This window comes from Pyrus communis, chromosome 5 (assembly GCF_963583255.1).
Source record: "Pyrus communis chromosome 5, drPyrComm1.1, whole genome shotgun sequence".
NCBI classification, from domain to species: Eukaryota; Viridiplantae; Streptophyta; class Magnoliopsida; order Rosales; family Rosaceae; genus Pyrus; species Pyrus communis.
Window position 1 is genome coordinate 932285 of NC_084807.1, and position 27493 is coordinate 959777.

Genomic DNA, 27493 nt, shown 5'->3' on the forward strand with positions numbered 1-27493 from the left:
TTCATTATGCAAACGCATGTCATGGATATAATTTTTAAGTTCATCTTCAAGTAGTGCGCTCTATATTTGGATAAAATTAGGCAAGACGAACTAACTAAACCACATAATATAAGTTTGATCATATTAACAACCATTGACTCAACCAAAACTACAAGCAAAAAAATAAAAATAAAAAAGAAAAAAGCCTAAGGTGGTAGATCAGATGCAACTCAGAAAATGGAAGACACTACTTGAACGTCAATCCCCAGTAGCCAAGGACAAAGGAAAAGAGAAGCGGATTAAGATTGAAGAGGATGCCATCTCTCGGCTCTTCGGGATGGCTCCTCTGGAGGGTCGTATCTGTATGAAAGATCTTGGTAATCTTCTAACGGTTACATAGTTTTAGCAATATTCAAACTTACACCAAATCAATCTTTTGTCTTATGAGATGTAGATACTTGGCAAAATAGTTGCATTATTATTATTTGTTTTTTTTTCAACCCTCCTTTTTGAAACTAGAAATTGAAGGAGATCTAATTTTCACAGATGTATAAATTTGGACTGAAGATACAAATAAAATTGGACTGGTTGCTTCCATTTGGAAGTGGTGGGTGTGGAAACGTCCAGCTGTGGTTGTACAAATGATGCGGGTTATAATAGCGCGTGGGCCGAGGGAGTGGTAGGAGAGAGAACATGCGTTGGAAATCAAATAAAAGACACAACACAAGCTTCAGTAGAGCACTAGCTAATACTTTACTAGCTACTAGGGCACAAAAGTAGAGGAAAAGAAAAGGACAGGAACCAATGGCTATACTTTGTGAAGGACCCAGCTGGCATTAAAAATCAACTTTCAATTATTAAGGCCAGCTGTAACATATTGACCATGTTCTCACTACGCATAACCGTATTGACCATTATGGCACTGGCTAATGCTTTACTAGCCACTAGGGAACAAAAGTAGAGGAAAACACAAGGAAAGCAACAAACGGCTATAATTTGTGAAGGACCCAGCTGGCATTAAAAATCAACTTTCCATTATTAAGGCCAGCTATAACATATTGACCATTATTAGGTCTTTGTTTTTATTTTATACATTGAATGATGTGTGAGTGGCTGGATGAGAGATGGGCATATCAAGACTAGCAGGAGGAGCCATCTTTCACCGTGCAAAACTATATTCTTAGTTACAATCTTCTACTTTAATTCACTTCACCTGGGTTTTTGCTTGTCCTGAATACAAGAAATGGCAGAAGGAGTTCTCTTCAATATTGCAGAACGGATCATTGTAAGGCTTGGCAACCGTGCTTTCCAACAGATTGGATCGATTTGGGGTGTCCCAGATGAGCTCAACAAGCTCAGGGAGACAGTTGCCGGATTCCAAGCTGTTCTTCTTGACGCTGAGCAAAAGCAAGCCGACAACAATGAAGTCAAACTGTGGCTCCAAAGCGTAGAAGATGCAGTTTATGAAGCCGATGACGTGCTGGATGAGTTTAATACTCAAGTTCAGCGGAGACAAGTGTTGCGTGGCAATACTAAGCTGTCAAATAAGGTATGCCTCTTTTTCTTTAGATCAAATCAACTTGCTTTCTGGCAAAAGATGAGTCATTAGATCAAAGATATTAACGAGAGGATTCGAGAGGTTCCATCTTGGAGAACATTTTTATAGTCACGTAAGCCCATTGATATTCACCTATTAGGAGTACAATAGGTCTCTCAATAACTCATAATTAGTTGCAATAAGTCTTTTCCATTATTGTTTTGAATGTTTCATATAACTTACCGTTACAAAACTCTATAACTTATTAATACAATTCTATTGAAATAATGATTGTGTCTACTCAAACTCTTACAGGTGCGTCTATTCTTTTCTAGCTCAAATCAACTTGTTTTTGGGTTAGAGATGAGTCATAAGATAAAAGATATTAACAAGAGGCTTAGTGAGGTTGAGTCTCGTAGACCCAGTGGCTTAAACAATAATCGTGAAGATACAAGATTTATATTGAGAGAGAGGATCACTCACTCATTTGTCCCTAAGGATAATATTATAGGGAGAGATGAAGATAAAATGGCAATTATCCAACTTTTGTTGGATCCCATCTCAACTGAGAATGTGTCAACCATTTCCATAGTTGGAATTGGAGGATTGGGGAAAAGTGCCCTTGCCCAACTCATATTCAATGATGAGGTGATTCAAAAGCATTTTGAGTTGAAAATATGGATATGTGTCTCTAATATATTTGAGTTGGATATATTGGCCAAGAAAATCCTAAAAGCTGACGAGCTTGATAAAGAGGAGCGTGATAAGGTGGACCAGCTTGATATGGATCAGCTGCAAAATGATCTTAGAAAAAAAGTAAATGGGAAGAAATACCTGCTTGTGTTGGATGATGTGTGGAATGAGGAACCACAGAAGTGGCTTAGCGTGATGGACTTGTTAAAAGGTGGTGGAGAAGGTAGTAGAATATTAATAACCACTCGTATAGAAACCGTTGCGATGGCATCACACACAACTAAACTGTACAACTTAAGGGGTTTGAATGAAGTGCAAAGTTGGTCTTTATTTAAGAAAATGACTTTCCAAGATGGAAAAGAACCAAAGAATCCAACAATTAAGGCAGTTGGGATGGAGGTTGTAAGAAAATGTCAGGGAGTTCCACTCGCTATAAGGACGATAGGTGGGATGTTGCGCAAAAAACATCATGAAATAGAATGGTCTAATTTCAAAGAAAGGAAACTTTCAAAAATAAGTCAAAAAGAAGATGATATTTTACCAACACTCAAACTAAGTTATGATGTGCTCCCAACACATTTGAAGCATTGTTTTGCTTATTGTAGCTTGTTCCCACCTGATTATGATATCTCTGTACCAAGATTGATTAGACTTTGGGTGGCACAAGGGTTCATCAAGTCATCCGATGAAAACGACTGTTTGGAGGATGTTGCGTTTGAATATTACAGGGAACTGTTGTGCAGATCGTTTTTTCAAGAAGAAAAAACAAATGGGTTTGGTGTAATAGAAAGTTGTAAAATGCACGATCTCATGAATGAACTCGCAATCTTAGTGTCGGGGGCTGGAAGTGCTGTAGTTGATTTGAACCGAAAGAATTTTCATGAAAAGCTTCGTCATGTATCTTTCAATTTTGATAGTGATTTGTCGAAATGGGAAGTGCCAACATCCTTGCTAAAAGCAAACAAGATACGAACTTTTCTTTTTCTTCGGCAACAAAGTTGGAGTGATCACCAAAGTTCCTCATGTAATGCATTTTATACTACAATTGTTTCAAATTTTAAGTTATTGCGTATGTTGAGTCTCAATGAAATGAGAATTAAAAAAATACCTAAATGTCTTAAAAAAATAAAACATTTGAGATATCTTGATCTTAGTGGGAATCCCATGGAGAGACTTCCAGATTGGATAGTTGGACTTTCGAATTTGGAAACACTAGATCTCAGTTGGTGTGATAGGCTTGTGGAATTGCCTAGAGACATTAAAAAAATGATCAACTTAAGGCATCTCATCTTGGAAGGCTGTTATGGATTGAGTGGAATGCCACGTGGAATTGGTGAATTGAATGGTGTTCGTACATTGAATAGATTTGTTTTGAGCGAAAGCAATTGTTTGGGGAGGGGCGGTAGTGCTGGTCTTGCTGAGCTGGGGACCCTTAAGGAATTAAGGGGAGACTTAAAAATTGATAAGTTGAGGCATGTGGTGTCAGAATCAAATGTTGGTAGACCTCTCAAGGACAAACAGCATCTTTGTTCGTTGGGTTTAAGCTGGAAACGTGGAGAAGATGTAAGCGCAGTTGATGAGGAGGATATTATAAAGTCAATGGAAGTATTGCAACCCCATTCTAATCTAAAGCAGTTGATAGTGTGGTATTATGGTGGTGTGAGGTTTGCGAGTTGGTTTTTTTCTCTCATAAATATTGTTAATCTCCAGTTGAGTGGATGTGAGAGATGCCAACGTCTTCCGCCCTTGGATCATTTGCCTTCCCTTAAGTCTCTTAAGCTTTGGAATTTGGAGAAGTTGGAGTACATATCAGAGAATGAGAGCAGTAATAGTATGAGTGATGAGATGATGAGGATCTCATTCTTTCCCTCCCTGGAAAAGCTCTCCATATCTAAATGCCCTGTTCTGAAGGGATGGTGGAGGGCCCACACTCATAACAGTGCTTCTTCTTCTTCATCAACGGAAAATCTGTCGTTGCCTTCTTTTCCTCGTCTTTCTACATTGATCATCAGGGATTGTCCTAATCTAACTTCACTGCCTCTGTATCCAAATGTGGAGAGAATAGAACTTACGAGGAGCAGCTGGAAGGTTGTTGATTCCTTGTTTGTTAGAGGAGCATCTGATATTACACATGATGTTGGTGTTGATGTTTCTGCCTCTTCTTCTTCCCCTCCTCTCTCCAAATTAACACATCTCAGACTAGAGGGAATTGAGGATTTGGCATCACTGCCAGAAGAAATAAGCAATCTCACGTCCCTGCAGCATCTTCAAATTATTTATTGCTCTAATTTGTCATCACTGCCAGAAGGGATTCGTGGACTCCCCTGTTTAAATAGACTGGATATTCAGCAATGCCCCATGTTAAGCGAAAGATACAAAAAAGAAACAGGTGAGGACTGGTTTAAGATTGCTCACATCCAATCCATTGAAATTGATGAATCTTAAGGTGCGTTTTCTAACTTGTTTAAATTTACACTTGCCTAATTCAGTATAAGCTACGAATTATTAAAATGCCGATCTCGTCTCTTATTTTTATTCTTCATTCATCATCACCAGCATTTTATTTTTCTTTCCAGATGGCATACCATGTGGATCAATGATTTTGGTATGCATTCATTACCCACTAAATTCAATTTTTTTTTTAAATTTCTCTTTAATTTCCTTCTTTTCAATTATATAATCTTATATGCAGTGAATGGGGCGTCAACCTTTTGGATTCAATATGTAAGGGCCATGTTGATTGCTTGAAATGGTTGTATATGATTTTACTTTTGATCGTTGGGGTTTTAAGTACTATGTCCCCTCATTGTATGTTTTTTCTTTAAATAATATAATATGGGCGTGAGGGCCTAGCCCCCCAGCTTCGACTAGGTTCCAGCCCTCATTAAATATTTCTTTTTAATATTTGTTGATGTATTGGAAGCAAAATCACCTTTGTCACGTTATAACATACAAGTTGCATAATTATACACAAACAATGATAATAAAAAAAAATTATGTCTATTAATTGTCAATGCACTAAAGTAACCAAATATTCTAAGATCGAAGAAAGTCCAAAATCAACTTTGGATATGGCTCGGGACACAAATATCTGCTCCAAAACCCGAAACTAATCACAAAAAACTAATCAGTAAAGCAAATAAACTAATTATGTTTTGTTTAGTCAAAAGGAAATTCATGACAGCCATTACAAAAGCAAAAATATTTGTTGTTTAGTCAAAAGCAAATAAAATATTTGTTGTTAGTCAAAAGGAAACTCAGACAACTCCTAGTTAGTTTCTTTGTTTTCTTTTCCTCGATTTCCTTAGCAATCAAATGGTCTCCCTAAGTAAAAACAATTTCTTCAAACATACCGAATGGTTTCTAATATTTTTCTTTTCTTTCCTTTTATTCATCTACCCAATTGAACTGGTCTCTTAAGTTTTCTTAATCTGCAATCAAAATATATTGGTTTCTTAAGTTTTATTCAAAAAATTTACTTATATGTAGTGTTCTTTTCCGTATTCTATCCCGCACATCTAAGTTCATTATTTACCCACACCAGTACATACTTATAATATGTTATAAGTTTATTTTTAAAAAGCTGAAGATGCTTGTATTGCCAAGAACTAAAACAGTTGATTATCTCTAAAACAAAGAGGGAAAACATAGAAATACTATCTGTAATGAATAATAAGAAAAATACCATGAATTTGTTTTTGGGAAGCTGCTTTTAGGTTAGTACCCTCGTCTGGCGAAAACTTATCCTACAATGCAGCAAGAAATAGAGTAAAAGGAATAATAGTTGGTTTCCATTTAGAACCTCAAAACCCCAATTTAGTCTTTCTCTTACCGGAGAGAACAGCATCTCCGGTGAAAGTGAATTCGAACTTGGCATCCATTCCTCCATCATACTTAGAAGCAACCACATCCTGAAAGTAAGTCCCCTGACGAACTTCCCATCCATCCACTGACTCCGGAGTCTTGTACTTTACAATTGTAAGTTTGCTCTTGCTACTCTTTCCTCCTTGCAATTAAGCCATTTTCTTCTTATAGTCCTACAATGCAAACAGTCAAAAGCTTCACATAAGCAATAAAATTCAAATCCAACATTGAACCAACCCATGAACTTAAAAGACATCAAAACTGAAACAGATTACTAAATGTCAAAAAGGAGTATTTCAAGTATATGGCAATAAGGATCACACCTGAAATGCTTTGGTAAGATTTTAGACCCCTCTTTGATCAACCCTGTAGAGGTCTCCGCTAATAGTAGAGAGTGCAGTAGCACAATAGATAATCTTGTTACAGCCCTATACTGCGGCGGACAGGGTAGCAGGATCACCCACATCTCCAGTTAATGGCAAGACAGATATGAAAAAAGAGAGGAAATGATAACACCCACCATTGAAAGGAGTAAAAGCACAAAAAATATCTTGCAAACCCTTGATTTATCGGTAAAGCACATCATAACCAAACAATCGAGAAAATAATTTAAAACCAATTCTATATTTCTAATCAGAAGATGTGTAATTTTTTTTTATTTTATCCGTCTTCAATTTGTGGCACTTCATTCTCAATAATGAACAATTCACAAAATTCCAGATTTGCTACATCAAGGGACAGACCGAATAGGAAAATGCATCATTCGTTATCCAAATTGAAACAACAATCCCACTAAAATTGACTACTCATAAGAATCTCATTCCACAAAGCTTCTTCAGTCCAGGCCTAAACAACTGCAAGCAAAAAAATCCCCAATATACATACTTTCATCCAAATCATCCACCGCCATTAACAAAACCACAACCTATATCTTCCTTCAGCTAAGATTAAAGCAAAATTTGAAACCCTAATCACTCCCAAACATGCTTTTGGAATATGAATAGAAAGGAAACTTGAAATTAGAGGATCATACAGAATTGGGATGGGGATTGGACTCGTGCTCGGAATCGACCTCTTCCTCTTGCTTTTCAGATTGATCACCAAATAGGTTCTGCATCACCCGGTGCCACTTCTCTGGATTCTCTGGCATTCCACCGACCATCTTCTGCTGAATCCACCATATCGGTCGGTGTCACAGCGACGCTTTTACTTTATTCTTAAAATTCTGACTCATACTCATATGCACCGTATCCAGCTTAACCACTTCATTATCCTCCTCATCCTCTGTTACTAAATAAGTAAGGGCAGCTGCCTTTGTTTATGCCTCTGTTACTAAATAAGTAGGGGCAGCTGCCTTTGTTACTAAATAAGTAGGGGCAGCTTAACCACTTCATTATCCTCCTCATCCTCGCAAAGCCACACTTGAAATGTCTGAAGTTGAGGCTTGAGCTTAAGTTGTTCCGTGAGTGCATTAGCTTCTTTCCACTCATCTCAGCTTTCAATGTGGCACCTTCAACAGCCCAGATAGCATCATCCACCTACAAATATTGCAAAAGAAAAATGTTTTAGCTCCTAAATCCAAACTGCAAAAGAAAAAACACAGAAAATTAAGTAAACAGAATGCAACTGAACTTGCACAGCTTGCTTCTCAAATTCATGAAATGTTGCTAGAATGTCGTAGCTGCATGGCAAATTCATCAGGTAATTTCTGTTGCCAATGATTTTCTATCAAATGAATTCATTTTGTGTTCAAATTCCAAGTAATTAATAATACGAAGGATACCATGAATTTTATTACCCAAATCTTGTAATTAATAATAAGAAAAATACCATGAATTTCATTTTGGAAAGCTGCTTTTAGCTTAGTAGCTCCATTTGAGAATGCAAATATGGCATACCGGTCAAGGGTTCTACCCAAAGGAAGTGAAAGCTTTTTTGACAGTTCAATACCCTCCTCTCGTGAAAACATATTCCCAGTCAATGGCAAGACAGATATGAAAAGGAGAGAAAATGAGAACAACCACCGCTTAAAGGAGTAAAAGCAGAGTTAACACAGAGAAAACAACAAAAAATATAGGTAAAGCACATCAGAACCAAACAGTCAAGAAAATAACCAATTCTATATTTCCAATCAGAGTTCTTCCAACTACAGAGTTTGCCTATAAAAACGATGTGAATCAGCCTATGTTAAGTAAGGGGGAAGTAACCATTCGAAGTGGTGTATGGTAAGAGGACTAACAATAAGGGGGGAGCGCAGCGATCAAAGCTTAGGTTTAGGGCCCACTAGGTTTAAACGAAAGAAGAGATCTTTCTAGCGATTCAGTTCCTAGAGGGTTCCAAACCTAGCCTTCTCGAGATCGGCTTTATTATTTGGTTAGGAGTTCGGTAGCTCGTCGGAGGAATGCCACTATGAAGCTTCTTCTCCCTCTTTTTGCAGTCGAATGGGCAAACTTCCTAGCCGTAACCCGGAATATGCCCTCCCGAGCAAGTGGATCAAAAGAGAAAAGAGGAATACGACTTGCTGGAATGCACCCACCAGTTTTCCAATGGTGGAAAGTTCTCTCGCCGCTCCCGCAGGCCTGGCACATCAGAACCAAACAGTCAAGAAAATAACCAATTCTATATTTCTAATCAGAAGATGTACAATTTTTTTTATTCGCCTTCAATTTGTGGCACTTCATTCTTAATAAAGAACAGTTCACAAAATTCCAAATCTGCTACAACATCAAAGGACGGACCGAATAGGAAACGACATCATTCATTATCCAGATTGAAACAACAATCCCACTAAAATTGACTACTCATAAGTATCTCATAAGGCCTAAACAACTGCAAGCAAAAAACTCCCAAGATACATACTTTCATCCAAATCATCCACCGCAATGACAACACCACAACCTATATGTTGCTTCGGCTAAGATTAAAGCAAAAATTGAAACCCTAATCATTCACAAACATGCTTTTGGAATCAGAATAGAAAGGAAACTTGAAATTAGAGGATCATACAGAATTGGGCTGTGGATTGGGCTCGTGCTCGGAATCGCCCTCTTCCTCTTCCTCTTCAGATTGATCACCGAATAGGTTCTGCATCAAAACCCACTATCAAAAATCATACAAAAATCAATGCATTCACCGAAAAATCTCTAAAACCCACAAACCCGCCAAAAAAAAAAAAAAAAAAAAAAAAAATCATACAAAAAACTCACCGTGCTCAGATATAATAATTAAGATTAAGGGGTTTATATGAGCAAGAACACAAACAAACTTGGAGATGTCATACAATCCAAACCCACTTCCAATATTAGCCATAACGCAATGAGGCCGTATCAGCCCAGCCAGAACCTTCTCGATAACCTCCTTCACCGCAACCTATCAATTCCAACACAAAAATTGAGAAAATGTGCGAGTAAATTTGAGCTTGTGATTTTCTCCGAAACCAAACAGGGGCCTAGACAGATGCTGCGCGGGAAGACTTTCTAAAGGCGATCAAATTTGCACCTCAAGACAGTGCTATTGCAAGAGAGTTACGTCTTAAGGCTTTTTTTTCTTGTTTTTTTTTTGGTCGAAACATCTTAAGTTCTTGAATTGTATGATAAATGAGGAAATTCATGTATTGAACTTGCTAAGAAACAAGACTATGAATGTTCTTCTATAAAAAAAAAAAAAAAAGAAAAAAAAAAGAAAAAGAAAGAAAAAGCAAGACTGAATTGTGAGCTTAATGCTATCTCCGACTAAAAAGGTTACGTATGGTTCCGTCTAGAATTATAAAGAAATTATTTTTTTAATGATCAGAATTATGTCATATTCATATATCATCTTCAATTGAAATGATTAAATATAGCTCATTACTAATTTATTGGTTTTAATTTTACTCTTTAAATTTATTTACTACTTATATCATGTGAAAATAAAGTTATCAGGACATAATTTTTTAGATAGATAGAATGTGAGAAATTGAATTAAAATGAGTCAAGCTAGTAAAAATTCATGTTTTAAAAATGGGTCCTGATTTACAATCTACAAACATAATGTATTTCTAAGGGTTCCGAATCTTTTTCAATTAAAATACCCACATATGCGTGTTTTCCAAATCATGTATTCAAATTAAGTAAAATATGGCCAAATCAGGCCATGTTTTTGTCTAAACAGAAAAGCATGATTTTCCTCGTGGGTTTTTGAGGTGCATGCGTCCACTTAGCTGTCAAGAAACCCAGAAAGGCGTTGATTCTGGGTTCCAAAATTGGGCTGCTCGGCAGACCCAACATACCTAGCCTGATAGTCTTTTGGCTATCATTAGGTCTGGTGGGTCTCAATTTTTTTTGGCCCAACTCTCCATTGGAGTTGGGTTTTGTGGCATTTCATGCTAAAATTTTGACCTATGGCCTTATAACCATTTCCATTAGAGATGACCTGAAGGTTCACTCATTTAAGTCTCGAGAGTGATGTGAGACTATGATTTTTTTGGTCTATGACACGTGGAAAGGATAATCGGAATGTCCAAAGTCCATGGAGCGTAGGCCGGTAGGACAAGCTTAGGCCTAACAAAGATATTACTTGTCTCCATAAAGGAAATCCTAGTTAAGGTCAAATTAGAATATCTTAAGAATTAAGGCATCATGTGGCCTTGGAAATGATTGTGTGTTTAATTCCTCTGGGAGTAGAAAAAACATATTTGCCCCAAGATGTGTTTGACAAAATGCAGCAGAGAGAAATTGGCTAGAAATATAGGCCTAACCATTTACTTGATCCGCACCATTGAATGGAGATTCCTAAATCGGTTCCTGACTTTCTGCTTGTAGAAAATTGAGGAATGTTGCACCAGGGATGTGTTTACTTATGGACAAGAAGGTTTACTCTGCCTTATATTGTTAGACAAATAAGGAATATGGTTGGAGTCCTTGTGTAATTGTATATAATATTATTATTGGAAGAATAAGCCGTCCTACAGCCGTCAAGCCGTCTTACAGCCGTCCTACCTTGTCCTACCTACACACTAGCCGTCCTACAGCCGTCCTACCTTATCCTACCTACATACTAGGACGGCTACCTTGTCCTCTACAGCCGTCCTACCTTGTCCTACCTACACACTAGGACGGCTACCTTGTCCTACCTACACATTTGTATCATGTATATATATCCTTGTAATCTTGTAGAGAAAGATAATGAAAAAATAAGCATTCTCTTCCATTTGCATTCTCTTCCATAAGCATTCTCTTCCATTTTTCCACATTCATGTATCAATAACAAATATAATTTTTAGCCTACATACCTTTTTCTACATGGTATACAGAGCAGGTTTATAACCCTAGCCCTAATTTTTTTCGGCAGCTTTCTCTGCCGTTCCCATGGCTGTTCGTGGCCCGTCCCGTCCCTCCTCTGCTCGTCCTTCCCTCCACTGCACCTACTGCAATTTTGATTGTCATACCCGAGACACCTGCCATAAACTTCATGGCTATCCCGTTGGCCATCCCCTCCATGGCCAACCGTGGCGACCACCGCGCCGTGCCACTGCTTCCAGTTCTTCCCGCAGCCATGCACCTTCCAGTCCTCCCCGGCAGCCACGGTTTTCTGCTTCCCGGCCCCATAATTTCACCCAGGCCCATCACGTGCAAGGCACCCAGGCCCCCGCCTCCTCTTCTACTCCAGCAACCCACCAAGTGCACGGGACCCAACCCACTTTGCATGACTTGCAGCTTGCCATGCCTGACCTCTCTGCCGAGCAGCACTCCCGTGTTCTAGCTGCTCTATGTGACACCACCACCCCTCCTCAGGCTAATGCCGTGCTCACTACTGATTTTGCCCAAGGACTTGGTTTCGAATGCGATGATTGGTGTGGGTAAGCGACGTGGCGATCTGTATTACCTTGTGGCCCTTACCTCTTCTCTCCCCACCCGTCAACCTCTCTGCAACATCATTACCATCCCCTCCTCCCTCTGGCATAGGCTTCTTGGTCACCCCTCCTCCACTCGTTTGCAAGCTTTAGCATCTAGCTCTCTTAATTGCACTTTTGATTCTAGTCATATTTGTGATGTTTGTCCGTTGGCAAAACAAACTCGTCAACCTTTTCTTTTGAGTTCAATTTCATCAACTTTCCCTTTTGCTTTAATTCATTGTGATATTTGGGGCCCGAATCGTCAATCTTCTCTTTCTGGTGCTAATTATTTCTTAACCATTGTGGATGATTTTTCTCGCTTTACGTGGGTCTTCCTCATGAAACATAAATCCGACACTCAACAATTAATTAAGGATTTTTTTTGCTTATGTCACTACCCAATTCCGCACTACCATCCAATGCATTCGTACTGACAATGGTGGTGAATTTTTATCTCTTCGTAGTTTTTTCTCTAATCATGGGGTGCTTTTACAAACTTCTTGTGTTTATACCCCCCAACAAAATGGCGTTGTTGAAAGAAAACATCGTCATCTTCTTGAAACCGCTCGCGCCCTTCGTTTTCAATCCCATCTTCCTATCAAGTTTTGGGGGGAATGTGTTCTTACCGCTACTTATCTCATCAATCGTCTCCCTACCCGTCTTCTCCATCATAAATCCCCATTTGAGGTTCTCTTTTCGAAAACCCCATCTTATGACCACTTCCGCGTCTTTGGTTGTCTGGCATATGCCACATCTGTCACTCCCACCACCAAATTTTCCCCTCGGGCTCATCGTTGCATTTTTCTCGGTTATCCTCATGGACAAAAGGCCTATACCCTTTACGATCTCGACAATCACCGCATTTTCACTAGTCGAGACGTCATCTTTCACGAAAGTACTTTCCCTTATGCCGTTTCTCACCCTCCTATCCCATCCTCTTCGCCTACCCTACCCATCCCACCCCCTCTGGACTTTACATATAACCCACCCCTTCCTGCCCCGACGCCTCACCCTCCTCTACCTTCCTCCCCTTCCACGCCTCCCACAGATTCCCTTGCTGCCCCATTACCCGTTCCTCCCCATGCCCCTGCCCTCTCGGCATCCCCTCCTTCCCCCCCCCCCCCCCCCCCGGCTACTTCCTTACCTTTCACCCTTTTACCCACGGACATCCCTACCCCCCCCCCCCCCCCCCGGCTACCTACTAATCCTCCCCTTCCCCGCACCTCTTCCCGTGCCCATAAACCTCCATCCTATTTAAAAGACTACGTTTGCTCGCAGGTGATTCTGCCATCCCACCCATCTTTGACTTCGCAACCCGGTTCTACACAAGTCGGACTGTGGAGCCTTCCTCCTTTGCCGAGGCTGCCACTGACCCCAATTGGCAACGTGCTATGACTGAGGAGCTTCAAGCTTTACATGCTAATGGTACTTGGACTTTAACTTCCTTGCCCCCTGGCAAAATTCCCATTGGTTGTAAGTGGGTGTACAAACTCAAGCACAATTCCGACGGCTCTATTGACCGCTACAAAGCTCGTTTGGTTGCTAAAGGCTTCACTCAGGCTGAAGGTATTGATTATCATGACACTTTTTCTCCTACTGCTAAGATGATTACGGTGCGTTGTCTTCTTGCTCTTGCTGCTAGTCAGTCTTGGTCTCTTCATCAGCTTGATGTTAATAATGCTTTCTTACATGGTGACTTACATGAAGAAATCTATATGTCTCCTCCTCCTGGTCTTCGGCGACAGGGGGAGAATCTTGTGTGTCGCCTTCACAAGTCACTTTATGGTCTTAAGCAGGCTTCTCGCCAATGGTTTGCCAAATTCACTAGTGCCATCATTTCTGCCGGTTTTCAACAATCCAAAGCTGACTATTCATTGTTCACTAAAAAGTCTGGTATTTCTTTCACAGCTTTGCTCATTTATGTGGATGATATTGTGATTACAGGCAATGATGCTAGTGCCATTAATTCTCTGAAGTCTTTTCTCCGTGATCATTTTCGGATAAAAGACCTTGGTGATTTAAAATATTTTTTGGGTATTGAGGTTTCTCGTTCCAAACAAGGGATTTATATTTCTCAACGCAAGTATGCATTAGAGATTCTCAAGGACTATGGTTTTTTGGGAGCACGACCCATTGCTTTTCCTATGGATGACACAAAATTATCTGATAAAGGAGAACTTCTCAAGGATCCTGAAAAGTATCGACGATTAGTAGGTCGGTTAATATATCTCACTATCACTCGGCCGGATATCACCTATTCTGTGCATGTTCTAAGCCGTTTTATGCACGAGCCAAGGATATCTCATATGGATGATGCGCTTCGTATTGTTCGTTATTTGAAGGCTACTCCAGGTCAAGGTTTATTATTTCGTTCTGACAACCAGACCAAGTTAACTGCGTTTTGTGATTCTGATTGGGCAGGTTGCCCTATCACTCGCCGTTCGACTACTGGGTATTGTGTATTCTTGGGCGGTTCTTTGATTTCTTGGCGGACGAAACGACAGAAAACCGTTTCGCTCTCTTCAGCAGAGGCGGAATATAGGGCCATGGCAGGTGCTTGTTGCGAGATAGTTTGGCTTCGTTTTTTGTTGAAGGATTTGAACATTCCTTTGGATGGTCCTTCCATTTTATTTTGTGATAATCAAGCAGCGTTACATATAGCTGCCAATCCTGTTTTTCATGAACGAACTCGTCACATTGAGATGAATTGTCACTTTATACGAGATAAGATTGTAGATGGCACAATAGAGACCAAGCATGTGGGTACGACACAACAGTTGGCAGACTTGTTTACCAAACCTCTTGGGAAAGAAAAGTTTTCGGGTATGTTACGCAAGTTGGGAGTTCTTGACATCCACTCTCCAACTTGAGGGGGAGTGTTAGACAAATAAGGAATATGGTTGGAGTCCTTGTGTAATTGTATATAATATTATTATTGGAAGAATAAGCCGTCCTACAGCCGTCAAGCCGTCCTACAGCCGTCCTACCTTGTCCTACCTACACACTAGCCGTCCTACAGCCGTCCTACCTTATCCTACCTACACACTAGGACGACTACCTTGTCCTACCTACACACTAGGACGGCTACCTTGTCCTACCTACACACTAGGACGGCTACCTTGTCCTACCTACACATTTGTATCATGTATATATATCCTTGTAATCTTGTAGAGAAAGATAATGAAAAAATAAGCATTCTCTTCCATTTGCATTCTCTTCCATAAGCATTCTCTTCCATTTGCATTCTCTTCCATAAGCATTCTCTTCCATTTGCATTCTCTTCCATTTTTCCACATTCATGTATCAATAACAAATATAATTTTTAGCCTACATACCTTTTTCTACATATATCACTTCATTTTCCTGATTGGGGGTTCCTCAATAATTCTTTCCTGACTCAAAATGTTCAGACCTTCTTGTTGACTGGCACTTTTGGATGAGCAAGTTTGTGTTATGTGGATACTTTTGTAAGGATGATTGAGAAAGCACCGAAGTGGGAAATCACTCAAGTGGCACCTGGAATACTTCCAGCAGTTGGATTGGCTACAATTGCATTTTTCTTTGGGTAATACTTTTGTTGTTCAGCACGTTTTGAACTCAAAACAGATATTTGTTGCAACAGTGGAGCTAATGGAGCTTGCTCACCATGAACAACAAAATGGACTTTTACTTTCTTCCAAGGATTTACAGGACAGTGGCATCCGTAAGTCTTTCGGATTCATTCAGTCCACCAATACCCAACTGATTCTAGCAGTTTTTAGTGCTCTGCAATTTTTTGGATATGTACAACACACAACAATTTCTGTTCATATATCGCTTTTTGACATACTGCATGGGGAAATCTGTCAGCACATGAAGATTTTGAACGCGTTAGGTTTAAGTTGGACAATAAGGATTGGGTGTAGGAGTTTTGAGACCCTCTTGTCCCACATTGGGAAACAATATTTTTTCACTAGCCTTTATATAGGCTTATTCCTTCTCCTTAGTAATTAGAACTTGGACCATTTGGAAATGAATTGAAGGCTTGAACCTTATGGTTGTGTGGATTATGCTTGAATATAATATAGCCTAAATACAATTAATATTAATTAATCAAGACAAGGGCCTTGGACCTTGGGGCCTTGGAATTTAAAATTAATCATATTCATTAATTTTAATTTTCGGATTAAGTTTTTAATTAATTTATTAATTAAAAACGTTTTGATTAAAAGACACAACTATTAGAAAGAGTTGTATACTTTCAAATACACTGAACAGGTATTTGAAAGGGTGTGAAACAACCTATATATTTGCTTGAATATAATCAGATTCATTAATTTAAATTTTCTGATTAAGTTTTTAATTAATTTATTAATTAAAAACGTTTTGATTAAAAGACACAACTATTAGAAAGAGTTGTATACTTTCAAATACACTGAACAGATATTTGAAAGAGTGTGAAACAGCCTATATATTTGCAATCACAGTATCCAAGTGAGATATTCTTTTCTTCCGTACGAAATTTCCAGAGAGTAAGCACACAAAGCAAATTCACTAGAATTCTATAATCCAGTGCGGGTTGTAGAATTAGGTAGTGATAGGAGCATATTCATGCGACTTAAATGGCTTGTTCTCGTGCATTTACGTTGTGTTTCTTTAGTTATTTTAGTCCTTTATGCCATTTTCGTGTGTTTCTAGGTTAATATGGCTAAGGAGGCAAAAAGGTGCATGTCGGAGCATTTTGGAGCAAGATTGGGCTTAGAATGGAAAGCTTATGCTTGGAGCCAAAGTGTTGGACGAATTTGAAGGCCTTGTATGCATTTTGGACATAAAACAAAGGGCCTAGCCCAATCAAACAATCCATCAAAGCCATGCAAAACCTCTAGCCCAATCAAACAACCCATCAAAGCCATGCAAAACCACCATTCACACACACATGCATCCTGAAATCCTTCTTTGCCGTGCCTTCTCCTTAGATTTTCAGCAACTTCTCTTCATCATTGCACCACAAATCATTCACATGCACCACCAATTCAGCCACTTTCACACACCAACAACACCACTCATTGCACATGCATTCACTAACCTTTAAGCCACATGCATTCCCATCCATTTCATCATTGCAACCATTGCAGAAATTACAAACACTTTGCCGTGCATTCCATACACATTTCAGCCTTCCCACTCATCATAACCTAGCTACACAAGTCACCCCACATGTCCCTTTAATCATTCAAACATGCAATCCCTTTAATTAATTCAACCTAGCTTTAATTCACATGCACATCCAACACACCATTCACCTTAGTTCTAATCAGCCAACCCGTGCATTACTCATTCAATCAAGCAATCCACATGCACAACCTCTCATTGCCGTGAGTTCCCATCTGAATTCCATCATATTCACATGCATTCAATCATTCCCAAACAAAGCAAAAGCCATGCATTCACATGCATTTCCAGCAAGAAAACATCCTTGCCGTGGCTTTCACATGCAATTCCATTTTCACATGCTTTCCTTGCTGTTTTTCCATCATTAACTAGACACATGCATCCTAAACAAACAGCCATATACACCTCCATTCCTCCTATAAAAACCCTTGCATTCCCATTCATTTATCATACACAATTCCATCTCTCCATTCTCATACCACAACACAAACACTTCCCCATTCCATGCCGTGAGTCTCCCTTATAATCCAAACACCACTCCTCATCCATTTCCATAATACCATCCTTCCATTTCCACCACTCCCCAAACCATTCACACCATCAAACTATCCCTAGACCTTGTGCTACAACGAAGAGGAAGAGAAGAGTGCCTAAACGTTCATACAATTCAAGTTTGAGTTGTTGGAATGTTTAGGTGTTTCTTTGATTTCAAGGTTTAATTTCAATACTCTTTGTTTTGTACGAATGAGGAATGGAAGATAAGAGGGCCTAAACGTTCATACAATTCAAGTTTGAGTTGTTGGAATGTTTAGGTGTTTCTTTGATTCTCTTTGTTTTGTACCATGAGGAACTAAACCCCCCTTGGTTAGGGGGTGATTCAAATATATGTTTATGTTTGCATTTTGATTTGAATACTTCTAATTGCGTTTCATAAGTTGTGGATTCAATTCGTTTAACTGTTTGATTGATAACTTATTTATGTATGTTTATTGAGAGTGCACACTTAATTTTCATGCATGAATATGACGCTAGAATATAAGTGAGTTTCACCTAATCGTTATGAACTTATATTCACAAGTAGTGGAGGTTGCTTATAAACAATCGCGTTAAACGAATTCTTGGCATAAGTTTCATGCGTATTCCATAGTAACGAATGCCTCGTCAATACTTATAATTTTCATGATGCTTAATGATCTTTGATTGTATCTTTATTGTGCTGTTCACGTAAAGGACTTTTGGAGAATGTTGTGGATTGCGTTGCGCTAACCCATCCAATTCATTAACTTAAGGAGAACTTGACGGTTAATTTAAGCGGACCTAATTAACCCGGGGTGTTGAGAATTCATGGTTTATTGAAATGCAATTGGAAATCATTTTATTATGCAAGTGTAACATATGTGAAGATGAACCCCTTAGCTAGCATTCATTCATTTCAATTCCATTCATTCTATTTCAATTTCATATTTACATTCTGTCTAGTTTATTAACTTGTTTATGTTTTCATGTTTAATTTAACTTGTTGTTCAATTATGTTAGACATGTGAAACTAATTTCTTTTTAGTTAGAGGCGAATTTGAAGCCATGGACATATGTTGGTTATGATTTGATTTACTCCAGTTATGAATTCATGAACTTTAGATGTGGGTTACTTTTCTGTTTTGATTAAGAACTTGTTTATGTATGTGGGTTGAGGGTCGACACTTAATTTGCATGCCTAAACTTGATGCTAGGATATAAGGGAATTTCACCTAATCGTTATGAACTTATATTCATGAGTAGTAAAAATCGCTAGTCACGATTGTGTTTAGTAAACCCTAGGCTGGATTAACATGCGTATTCCATAGTTATGAATGCATAGTCGATGTTTATGATTTCCGTTGAACTTAATGATCTTTGTTGAATGTCTCTATCATGCGTATTCCATGTTAGGGACTTTGATTAGGAATAATTTGGTTGTAATGCGTATCCCATTCAATCCAATGAATCTAGGGAAATCTGAAGGTTAATTTAAGCGTACCTAATTAACTTGGAGCATTGTCATTCATCGTTTGTTGAAGTCATAACTGGGAATCAAATTATATGTATATGTTCATGTGTGGATAAGGAACCCTCTAACTAGTTTCTCATCATTCCATTTCATCAATTTCATATTTACATTCTATTTTAATAGCAATTTGTTCATTTAATTTAATTTCGTATAAACCTAAATCCCCCTTTACTTTCAAATTAGTTAGAAATCATTTTAGTTTGTGTTTATAAGTGTTTTGATTCATTTTGTTTCCCAAATTCGTCCAAAGTACTCAAGGTGCTCAAAACTACCCAGAAAGTGTTTTTAAGGCAGTTTCGAGTGCTTTGGGTACTGTTTGAGTCTTTTGGTTTGTTTTAGTGTTTTAAAATTTAGTTTTGCAATATTTGAGTCTAGTATAGTGTTTTATATTGTGTTTTTAAGTTTTTTTAGTCAAATCCAAGTGATTAACAATCCCTCCTAATCCCCGGTCCAGAACGATCCCTACTTATACATATACTACAATTTGACGAAAAGAGGGTTTAATTTGTGTGCGTATAATTCACGCATCAGGTAGTTGAATCCTGGTCGAGCAGACGTTGTAGAACCACAAGCACAATAATGGGACGAAAATGCTGTTCGAAGGACATAACTTTTACGCTAGCCTCTACCTTCTGTGATCAAGTTAGTATCATTGATATTCTTATATTAGTTTCTGTATTTATTGTATAATTTCATTCTGCACATCAAGTATTTTTGGTTAATAAAATATTAGAATTTCAAGTTCTGTTTATTTCTGTTATTTTTGTTTATTTCTAAATTGTTCGCCAATCCGTTTTGATAATTTTGACACAATTGACATGCAGCAAACTGCACTACAGACTTCTAGATTTACTGATAGAGGTTCCATGATTTGTTCTACAATTTGGAACAATATTCTAACTCTGATGGCCAATGGTGTTTTCTCCGCTTTCACGAGTGGCTTGACTAAAGCAATTTCCACTTTTACTTTATCTAGACATTCAATTGATACTATGACGTTAGTTTGTCTAGTTGTCTCCGATTGCAACACTTGTGCTATAAAGTTTGTACTTGCAATTATTGTATCTTCTACTATATATTTTCTGGAGTACATGTTTACAAACACAATTGGTAGCCAAATGCTTTATGGACGAAAAATGCAGCACGCTTCTCCGTGGTGTGATGGCTTTCCTGTTATTATATGGGAGGTCTTCTTGATAGTTGCGTGCTGGATTTTAACAATGGCAGAAGAAGACTTCAGTTGGAACATCTTTGAAGGGAAACTCCTATGTAGTTGAGATTGCCCAAGCTGGTGCAAAATAGGAAGTTATCTTTGAAACTATGCTGGCAGAAGAAAATGCAGCTATCCTAATTGCTGCAATAAGATAACAGTTTTTTGGTGCCTTGACTATTGATCTACATGTTGATTTCTCACTGCCTGTCACTCGTAACCTTGATCCTTGGCCTGTATGGGATCCGGGAGATGCTTTAACTACCGTTATAAAGTTAATGCTCTGTTTTGAGTTCCAAGAGAACCATTTCAAGGTGCACCCTCAATTCTTGGTTCTGCAGCTACACCCCGTAAATCCTGCAGTGCATCCTACTTGTCTACCACCACAGCCGCTGGCCACAGGAGTCGGAATTCTTCACCATAGATGCAGGCTTCACCCTTATCAGGTGCTCTCTGTCAAAAGGATTGAGGCCGATATATTCAATCTCCTTGCTGCCCTTACCTTTCTCCTTTGGTTCAGAAATGATGAAGTTGGAGCATGAGGAAATTGTGGTATTTTTGTTGTTGGGAGACCTGGAGTTCACAACCCACTCTCAAATGTCCCTTGTTGAGTTCTCAGATGGTGCTCAGGCTCGTGTTATGCTTGAACCTAGAGAAACTAAAGGCTTTACTCTAATTAGGATCGTTACAAATTAAGGATGACTCAAGCAACGATATTTACTCAGTATGAGAAGTTTATACAAAGAGCTGGTTTTTATTCAAGTATTCATTCTTACATAGAATACACACATATCTAAAGGCCTAGGAGGAACTTTCCACAACCTCTCCTAAAACTGTATGGAGACAAAAGGGATCGTTCTCTTTTGTCCGTTACATAAGATAAGGAGGAATCACCTCTACATCACAATCAACAATACTCTACGTCACACTCAAACTATTCTAGATATGATTCCTTGCTTTACAACACATCGAATGTTATTCTAGTGGTGACAACTTATTGTCTAACAACATGATGTTGGATAATTGGTGTTAGAACAGTAAAATTGTAAATTATTAGCTAATGGAAAAATACATGATCAGAAAGGTGAGAGGGTAAGAAAAGTATAGAATGCAAGAGAGTATTTTAAGTTGAGTGTTTAGACTGAGACTTTATTTCTAAGTATACATATTAATTAAAGCATTTTTCATGGCAAAAAGAGTTGAGTGGGGATATATGCCCTCATTTGGCATATAATGCCTCCGTTTATGTAGAAATGTGTTAAATGAATAGGCAGTTACCATAAATATGTTTCTTAATATTCAAACCATTTATTTATTTCATCTATTTAGATACATAATCAAATTATGATTCGAAATAACTTTTTATAAAAATTCTTTTAATAAAAATTATTATAAAAATATACAATTATACATTAAATGGTTTTAGGATAATAAATATCCCCGAGTTCAAAACAGCTAATCTTCTATGTTAAGTAAAAGGACAGTTGTCACAAGGATAGTGTAGGAAGTGGGTGGGCAAAGGCATTCTGGGCACATCCAATCTTCTCTTCCCGTCTGTATCTCATCATACATGTCGCTCCCGCTTTTTCCTTTTTCTATTTTCCGTCTTCTGTTTGTTTCCCGGGAAAATTCCAAGGAAAACGAAACCCTTCCTAACTTTTGGTTTGGAATTCGAACGCAATTGCATTAAATTTTGCGCCTTTGATTTGGGGATTTGCCGAATTTTGAGAAGCCTCGTTAGGCTGAGCAGCAAAGTCCACCGCTTGGTATGTTTACTCATACTTTTGCCCTCAACTTACACTCATTCAAATCTTTCCGCCACACTTGGTTTCTGAGCAAATATATGTCAAATCTTCGACTCTTAGTAGCTTTTTAGCTTCAAATATATGCCAAATTAACCTCATAAGTGGGTTTTCGAGTGATCGAGTTGGACTGAAGGAACACATGAAGATGTTTTCTTACCCTTTTCTATTTAGTTTCTTCAAGAACAATTCATCTTTAGGTCATTATCAAGCCGGAAACTTATTGTTTTTATTTACGAATTGATAAGATTTTGGAGATAATTTGTGTATCGAGAAGGAATGCAATAGTTGGATACTATGACTACTGCTTCCAGTACACCGATTCATCATTCCTCCATCTTTTTTATTTTGAGTAACTCAGAAATCCTGTGTTCCAAAACTCGTGTAGTGTAAGTGGGGATGGCAGCTATGTAGTCCCTGTATAATGTGCAGGGGACGAAGATTGTCGTTCCCCTCTGTGTATGAGTGAATTATAATTCCTATAGGGTAGTACAATTCCTATAGGGTCTTTCCCATATATTATGGGGTACTATAATTCCTATAGGGTTGTACAATCCATGTGAGCCTTGGAAGGGGCCGTCACAGACTCACAATATAGACTACTACTCATCTTTTCATCTTGTTTGTAGGTCACCATGGTGAAAATGAAACAGTAACTGAAGATGCTACCAAGAACCTACTCAAGATGCTAATGGCCCTCCAAAAATTGATTCCAAGGCAGAAATCCTTCACGAGAAAGTTACAAAGCAAATCATTAAGGAAGGTCCTGGTCAAATACCATCCAAGTATTCAACATGCTTCTGTAAGTGTCAAGTGGTTTCCTTTTTGGCAGTGCTATGCTGCGTGCATTAGTTGAAAACCCAATAATTGTTATTTGTGCATGTATATGTTAGCATAGGAGTAAGACATGAATGAGCTTGTGGCTTGCAAACAGACAAACACAACATCAACGTTCACAGAGTTGTGGATGTACCATTCGTATAGGAGAATTAATTGTGCATGGGGCCAGGTTGTTTTGTGGGCTGGAACACTTTGGCAGGGTGAAACTGATTAAAGAATAATTAAAGAACAAAAAGGAGCAGTGGACGAGTGCCTTGTGCAGTTGACACATAAGGTGATGGTAACATCCTGTACATTTCTTTAAAGATGGAACAAGTAGTCTCACAGGGTAGGTTTGATTGCTCTTATATTGTGCAGGTAGGAGATGGTCCTGTTCTTGACGTGATGGTCGTGATGTTAGAAAACATGTCTAACATTACGGTTATGGCAAGAACTTTGATTTCTACTGTTTACCGTACTGGTCAAGTTGTACTGAAGTGATTCTAAAAAAAGCTAGTATAAAAAAAAGTTGGGAGCTATTTTTGTGTTTGTTAAACATTCAGCTTCAGTTTTTTTTCACAGTTTTGGATTGAAAAAAAACCAAAAACAAGAAGCTGCAAAACTTAACTTTGAAAAATCGGTTTTTTTTCACATCTGTTTTACATAAAAGTTTACCAAACATTATAATACTGTTTTTTTTAAAAAAAACACTTTTACAAAAAAGTTTACCAAATACTCTACTGCTTTATTTTACAACTGCTTATTTTCACAGCACTGCAGAAACAACTTTTTTTCAAAGCACAGTAATACCAAACCAGCCCTTAAGGTGATGAGGATGTTTTAAGGTCACCTTCTGCTATAGAAAAATCAAACCAACCCAGGCACAAATGTTGCAGTGGAAAGTTTAAGCATAATAAGCGTTGATCAGCTTTTAGACTCGGTAAGTGAGGCCCCTCACACACTGTTGCTGGTTTGTGGCCTTTGTAGAAACTAGACAGAAAATACGTAAATCAATGGACATTACATCAAGTCGAACATTGAAATAAGTAAGAGAGCGATTCGTGTGCAGGTTTTGGAGACAACACATCAAGTTGGAAGATTATCAGTCTCAGCTGCCACAAATATGCCTTACATGGAAATGGCTGGCCAGTGTAAGGCCATTCAAACGGGGAAGTAGCAGAAGTTGTCGACGTTTATAGTTTCCCAGCAGAGACAAGAAAGTTTGATTAGATTTTCTAATGATTGCAACCAGGAAAAGGAAACTTTATCTGTTGTTCCGCTGGGCACTCCTACGGTATTTTCTTTAGCATACACTATATGGGAAAGTTATAAATTCAATCCTTTTATTTTGCATTGCATGCATACTGTGTTTTTAGCATATTCTGAGTTTCCAAAAACCATCTGGGACCGCAAAGTGGAAATCCATTCCTTGAATCAAGTGCTATTTCACTCAACCAATATGTTGGCAATGGCTCTTCGATGCCTTTGCACAATTGAGTATCAGCCCTATCCACACTTTCAGCTACCGGCATCAAGCCCCTACGATAACTTTTTAAAGGCTGCAGGTTGTTGATCCGTGTAGAGAATGTTCGATAGCCTTTGTAGCACGTAAGAAATTGAGTGTTAACAACAATGGAGCGAGCGGTAGTTCTATCTACAACAAGTTTGTGTTGCTCCCGATTCAGCCAGCCTTGGTTTCTCTTCATATCTCTACTGACCGACTGCATTCATTTATTCATCAATGGTTGATATGGAGGTTCATTTTATGCGTCTTTTGGTCTCTCCCTTGCTTTACATGTTTGATATTGTAAAGTAAGAGTTTTGCTTACCCACACATATTTTTCTTCCCAACCGTTCACTAGTGAAAAAGAAAACGTGCGGGAAAAAATTTTCATGTAAAGTATAAAGATGTGAAATAGGTAAATTTCATTTTCGTACCTTTTGTGTGAAGTGAAAGCATGTTAATTTGTGTATAAAAATTACTTAATTTTGTGTAAAAGAGGAAAGAACTTTATTGAGATTCAATTATGATGCAAACGATCAGGTTTTCGCTGCAACTGCAGAGCATACTAAGAATTTGAGTAAGAAGGAATACACAAGCTTTAAGGATAACCATGTTTGAGCCACCTACATGATACCACCAAAACTAAACTCTAATCAGGATCTTTACCAAGGATGACTCAAACAAAGATATTTGCTCAAGAAGAGAAGTTTATACAAAGAACCGATTTTGATTCAAGTTTGCCTACTTACATAGAATACACACATATTTATAGACTTAGGAGGAACCCTGCCGAACCTCACCTAAAACTATTTGGATACAAGAGGCGTCATCCTTTTTATCCCTTACATAAGATAAGGAAAGATCTTCTTTACATCACAATTAACAATGTTTGACTTAACACTCAAACTAGTCTATATAAGATTCCTTACTTTATAACACATCAAATTTATATATACTAAAACCCAAACATCTGGTTACTGTTCTAGGACAGTGTGCGGACCAAAACGCCCCTCAAGTTAGTCTCCAGCCACTACTTTTTGTCCTTTTTGTACAATAAAATTTCGAATTTGCCCTTTCTATTCACCCATTCCTCTGGAGTCTTTCTTTTAGTCTTTTCTTAATTTTTTAAACCCTAATTTACGCGTGTCCGCCATCGTGGAAAGGAAGGGGACATGCGGCACTATTTCTGCTTCTCTCGGGTGGATCTCTAGAATTCTCCTTTGGTTTTCGTCACCCAACCAATCCATCAGACTCATCATTACACCCCACTCATTGCTCTCTCAGTCTCTCCCATGCCTCATTTACTCTCTCATTACACTCAAATTTTGGATTTTTCAAGAAAGGCAGTCTGTGCTGCTTCTTCTGTTCTGATTTGAAGAAGATTTCTCAAGCGGCTATAATTTCATGGTAGGTTGGTTTAAAGCAGTTCCTAAATTTGGGATCGTTTGGGATATTTTTAGGTTTTTTTGTCCCTGACAAATCTTGGCTTGCTAAAAAAAACCGGAAGCAGTTTAAGCTTCTTCGAGCTTCTTCAGCCTTTTGATTTGGATTGAAGATGATTTTTAGCCAAAAAGGCTAATGTTTTCTGGTAAGTTCTTTGAATCCTGCATCTGGGAGTTTTTTTTTTTTTTTTTCCCAAAGCTGTGGGTTTTGTTTTCTTCAATTTTAAAACATTAAAAATTGAATTCTTTGTTTGGGTAAAAAAATTAATTAGATTCTGTATGGGTTCTGATGAGGCATTGAATTGGGTTTGAGAGTTTTGATTTAATGAGGGAGGTAGGGAGTGTATAGGGAGAGACGGAGGTAGGTGATTTGCAGAGGGTGAGAGAAAAATGGGAGAGAAGGGGTAGTACATTATATTTTGATTTTATAATTTTGGGGGTTTTGTGTTTAAATTTTGCGTTTATACTTTTGGGGGTTTTGTGTATGCGCATGGATGCTGAGTGTGGTATCTGATCTGATTTGATTTTCAGTTTCAGAAGACGGTCATGTTGGAATTTTGGGGCTTTCGTATGCAACGTTGGAACCACTTTGTGCTCAAGGTATATAATAAGGTATGTAGCCTCATTATTACACCTTATCTTATCTTCTGTTGATACGAATTTTGTTGGTTTTTTGATTTTATCAGGGTCCCTTTTTTTAACGTCTGGCGTTCGTTGGTGAGTTTTTCTACTTTTTTAGTACTTTTTTGCAGATATAGCCTACAAATGTTGTCCCGAAGGTTGGACATAATCATTACTTCCTATTACAAATTATTAAAGTTAATTCAATTAACTAAAGTTGATTTGAATGTGATGATGATGGAGATATTTGCATAGGTGATAGAATCTCGCTGACAACTTTCGATATTCAGATGGAATTTGCGTATGAATTTTGTTTATCTAATTTAGGGTGTTCTGTTTATATCGTTAGATTCGTCGCCTGAGTGTATGATTTGCTTCTGTTTTTTGTTTCAGGAGATGTTGCTCTACATTTCTTCGGACTTTTGTGTGCAGCTTTCGAAGCCCTTTGTGCTCAAGGTAAATAATTTTAGTTTTTTCCTTTGAGGCTTATTAGGACAAACAAAAAACGTTTTGATAAATGGATGCAGATCGTATTGAGAGTTTTGGCTATTCCCTCAGTGTGTGTAGGCTTTTATTCACGATGGGTTAAGTAGTTTTGAACTTCTCCTTTGCTTCATATGGAAACCTGATTTACCATCTCTAGGCTACTAATAAGTGTGCTCAACGTTCAAATGGCTCTTTGACACGCTACTTAGCATTTCTGATTATTTAGTTAATTAAGTCAATGATGACAATACTATAGTTTCATCTTTCAGGAGAGTTAAGTTTCTCTTTTATATGATTCGAAGTTTAATAAATGGTGCCTTGCTTCAAAACCTTTTGTGATCTCATGCTGCCATTTTATTTAGACTCAAGAGTGTTAGTTGATAGACGCAATTACCCTTCATTTGCTAACAATTCTCAACTTTTTTTATGTATTGTATAGTAAAATCACGGATTTACCCCTTCTGTA

The 27493-nt window shown here is 38.2% G+C and overlaps 1 protein-coding gene, 2 long non-coding RNA genes and 1 pseudogene across 4 annotated transcripts; 3 read left to right on the top strand and 1 right to left on the bottom strand.

Moving 5' to 3' along the window:
- The window catches only part of LOC137733498 (peptidyl-prolyl cis-trans isomerase FKBP42-like), a 37463-nt pseudogene that overhangs the window by 4649 nt on the left and 5321 nt on the right, over positions 1-27493 (top strand).
- LOC137733925 (disease resistance protein RGA2-like) lies at positions 1042-5088 on the top strand. Of its 2 annotated transcripts, none has more exons than XR_011068549.1 (4): positions 1042-1528; positions 1832-4655; positions 4766-4814; positions 4902-5088. XR_011068549.1 is itself a non-coding variant. In XM_068473140.1 (4 exons), the coding sequence occupies exons 1-2, from the start codon at positions 1223-1225 to the stop codon at positions 4652-4654; spliced, it is 3129 nt and encodes a 1042-aa protein (XP_068329241.1). In that variant the 5' UTR covers positions 1042-1222; the 3' UTR covers position 4655; positions 4786-4814; positions 4902-5088. The 2 variants fall into 2 exon arrangements, 1 of the variants encoding a protein (XP_068329241.1); XM_068473140.1 differs by having other exon boundaries at positions 4786-4814.
- Positions 8325-9605, bottom strand: LOC137733942 (uncharacterized). Its single transcript, XR_011068556.1, has 3 exons — positions 9280-9605; positions 9080-9157; positions 8325-8652 (listed from the first exon to the last, which is right to left on the bottom strand). It is a non-coding gene; the product is annotated as an uncharacterized lncRNA (long non-coding RNA).
- LOC137733939 (uncharacterized) lies at positions 25723-27003 on the top strand. Its single transcript, XR_011068552.1, has 3 exons — positions 25723-26066; positions 26452-26532; positions 26935-27003. It is a non-coding gene; the product is annotated as an uncharacterized lncRNA (long non-coding RNA).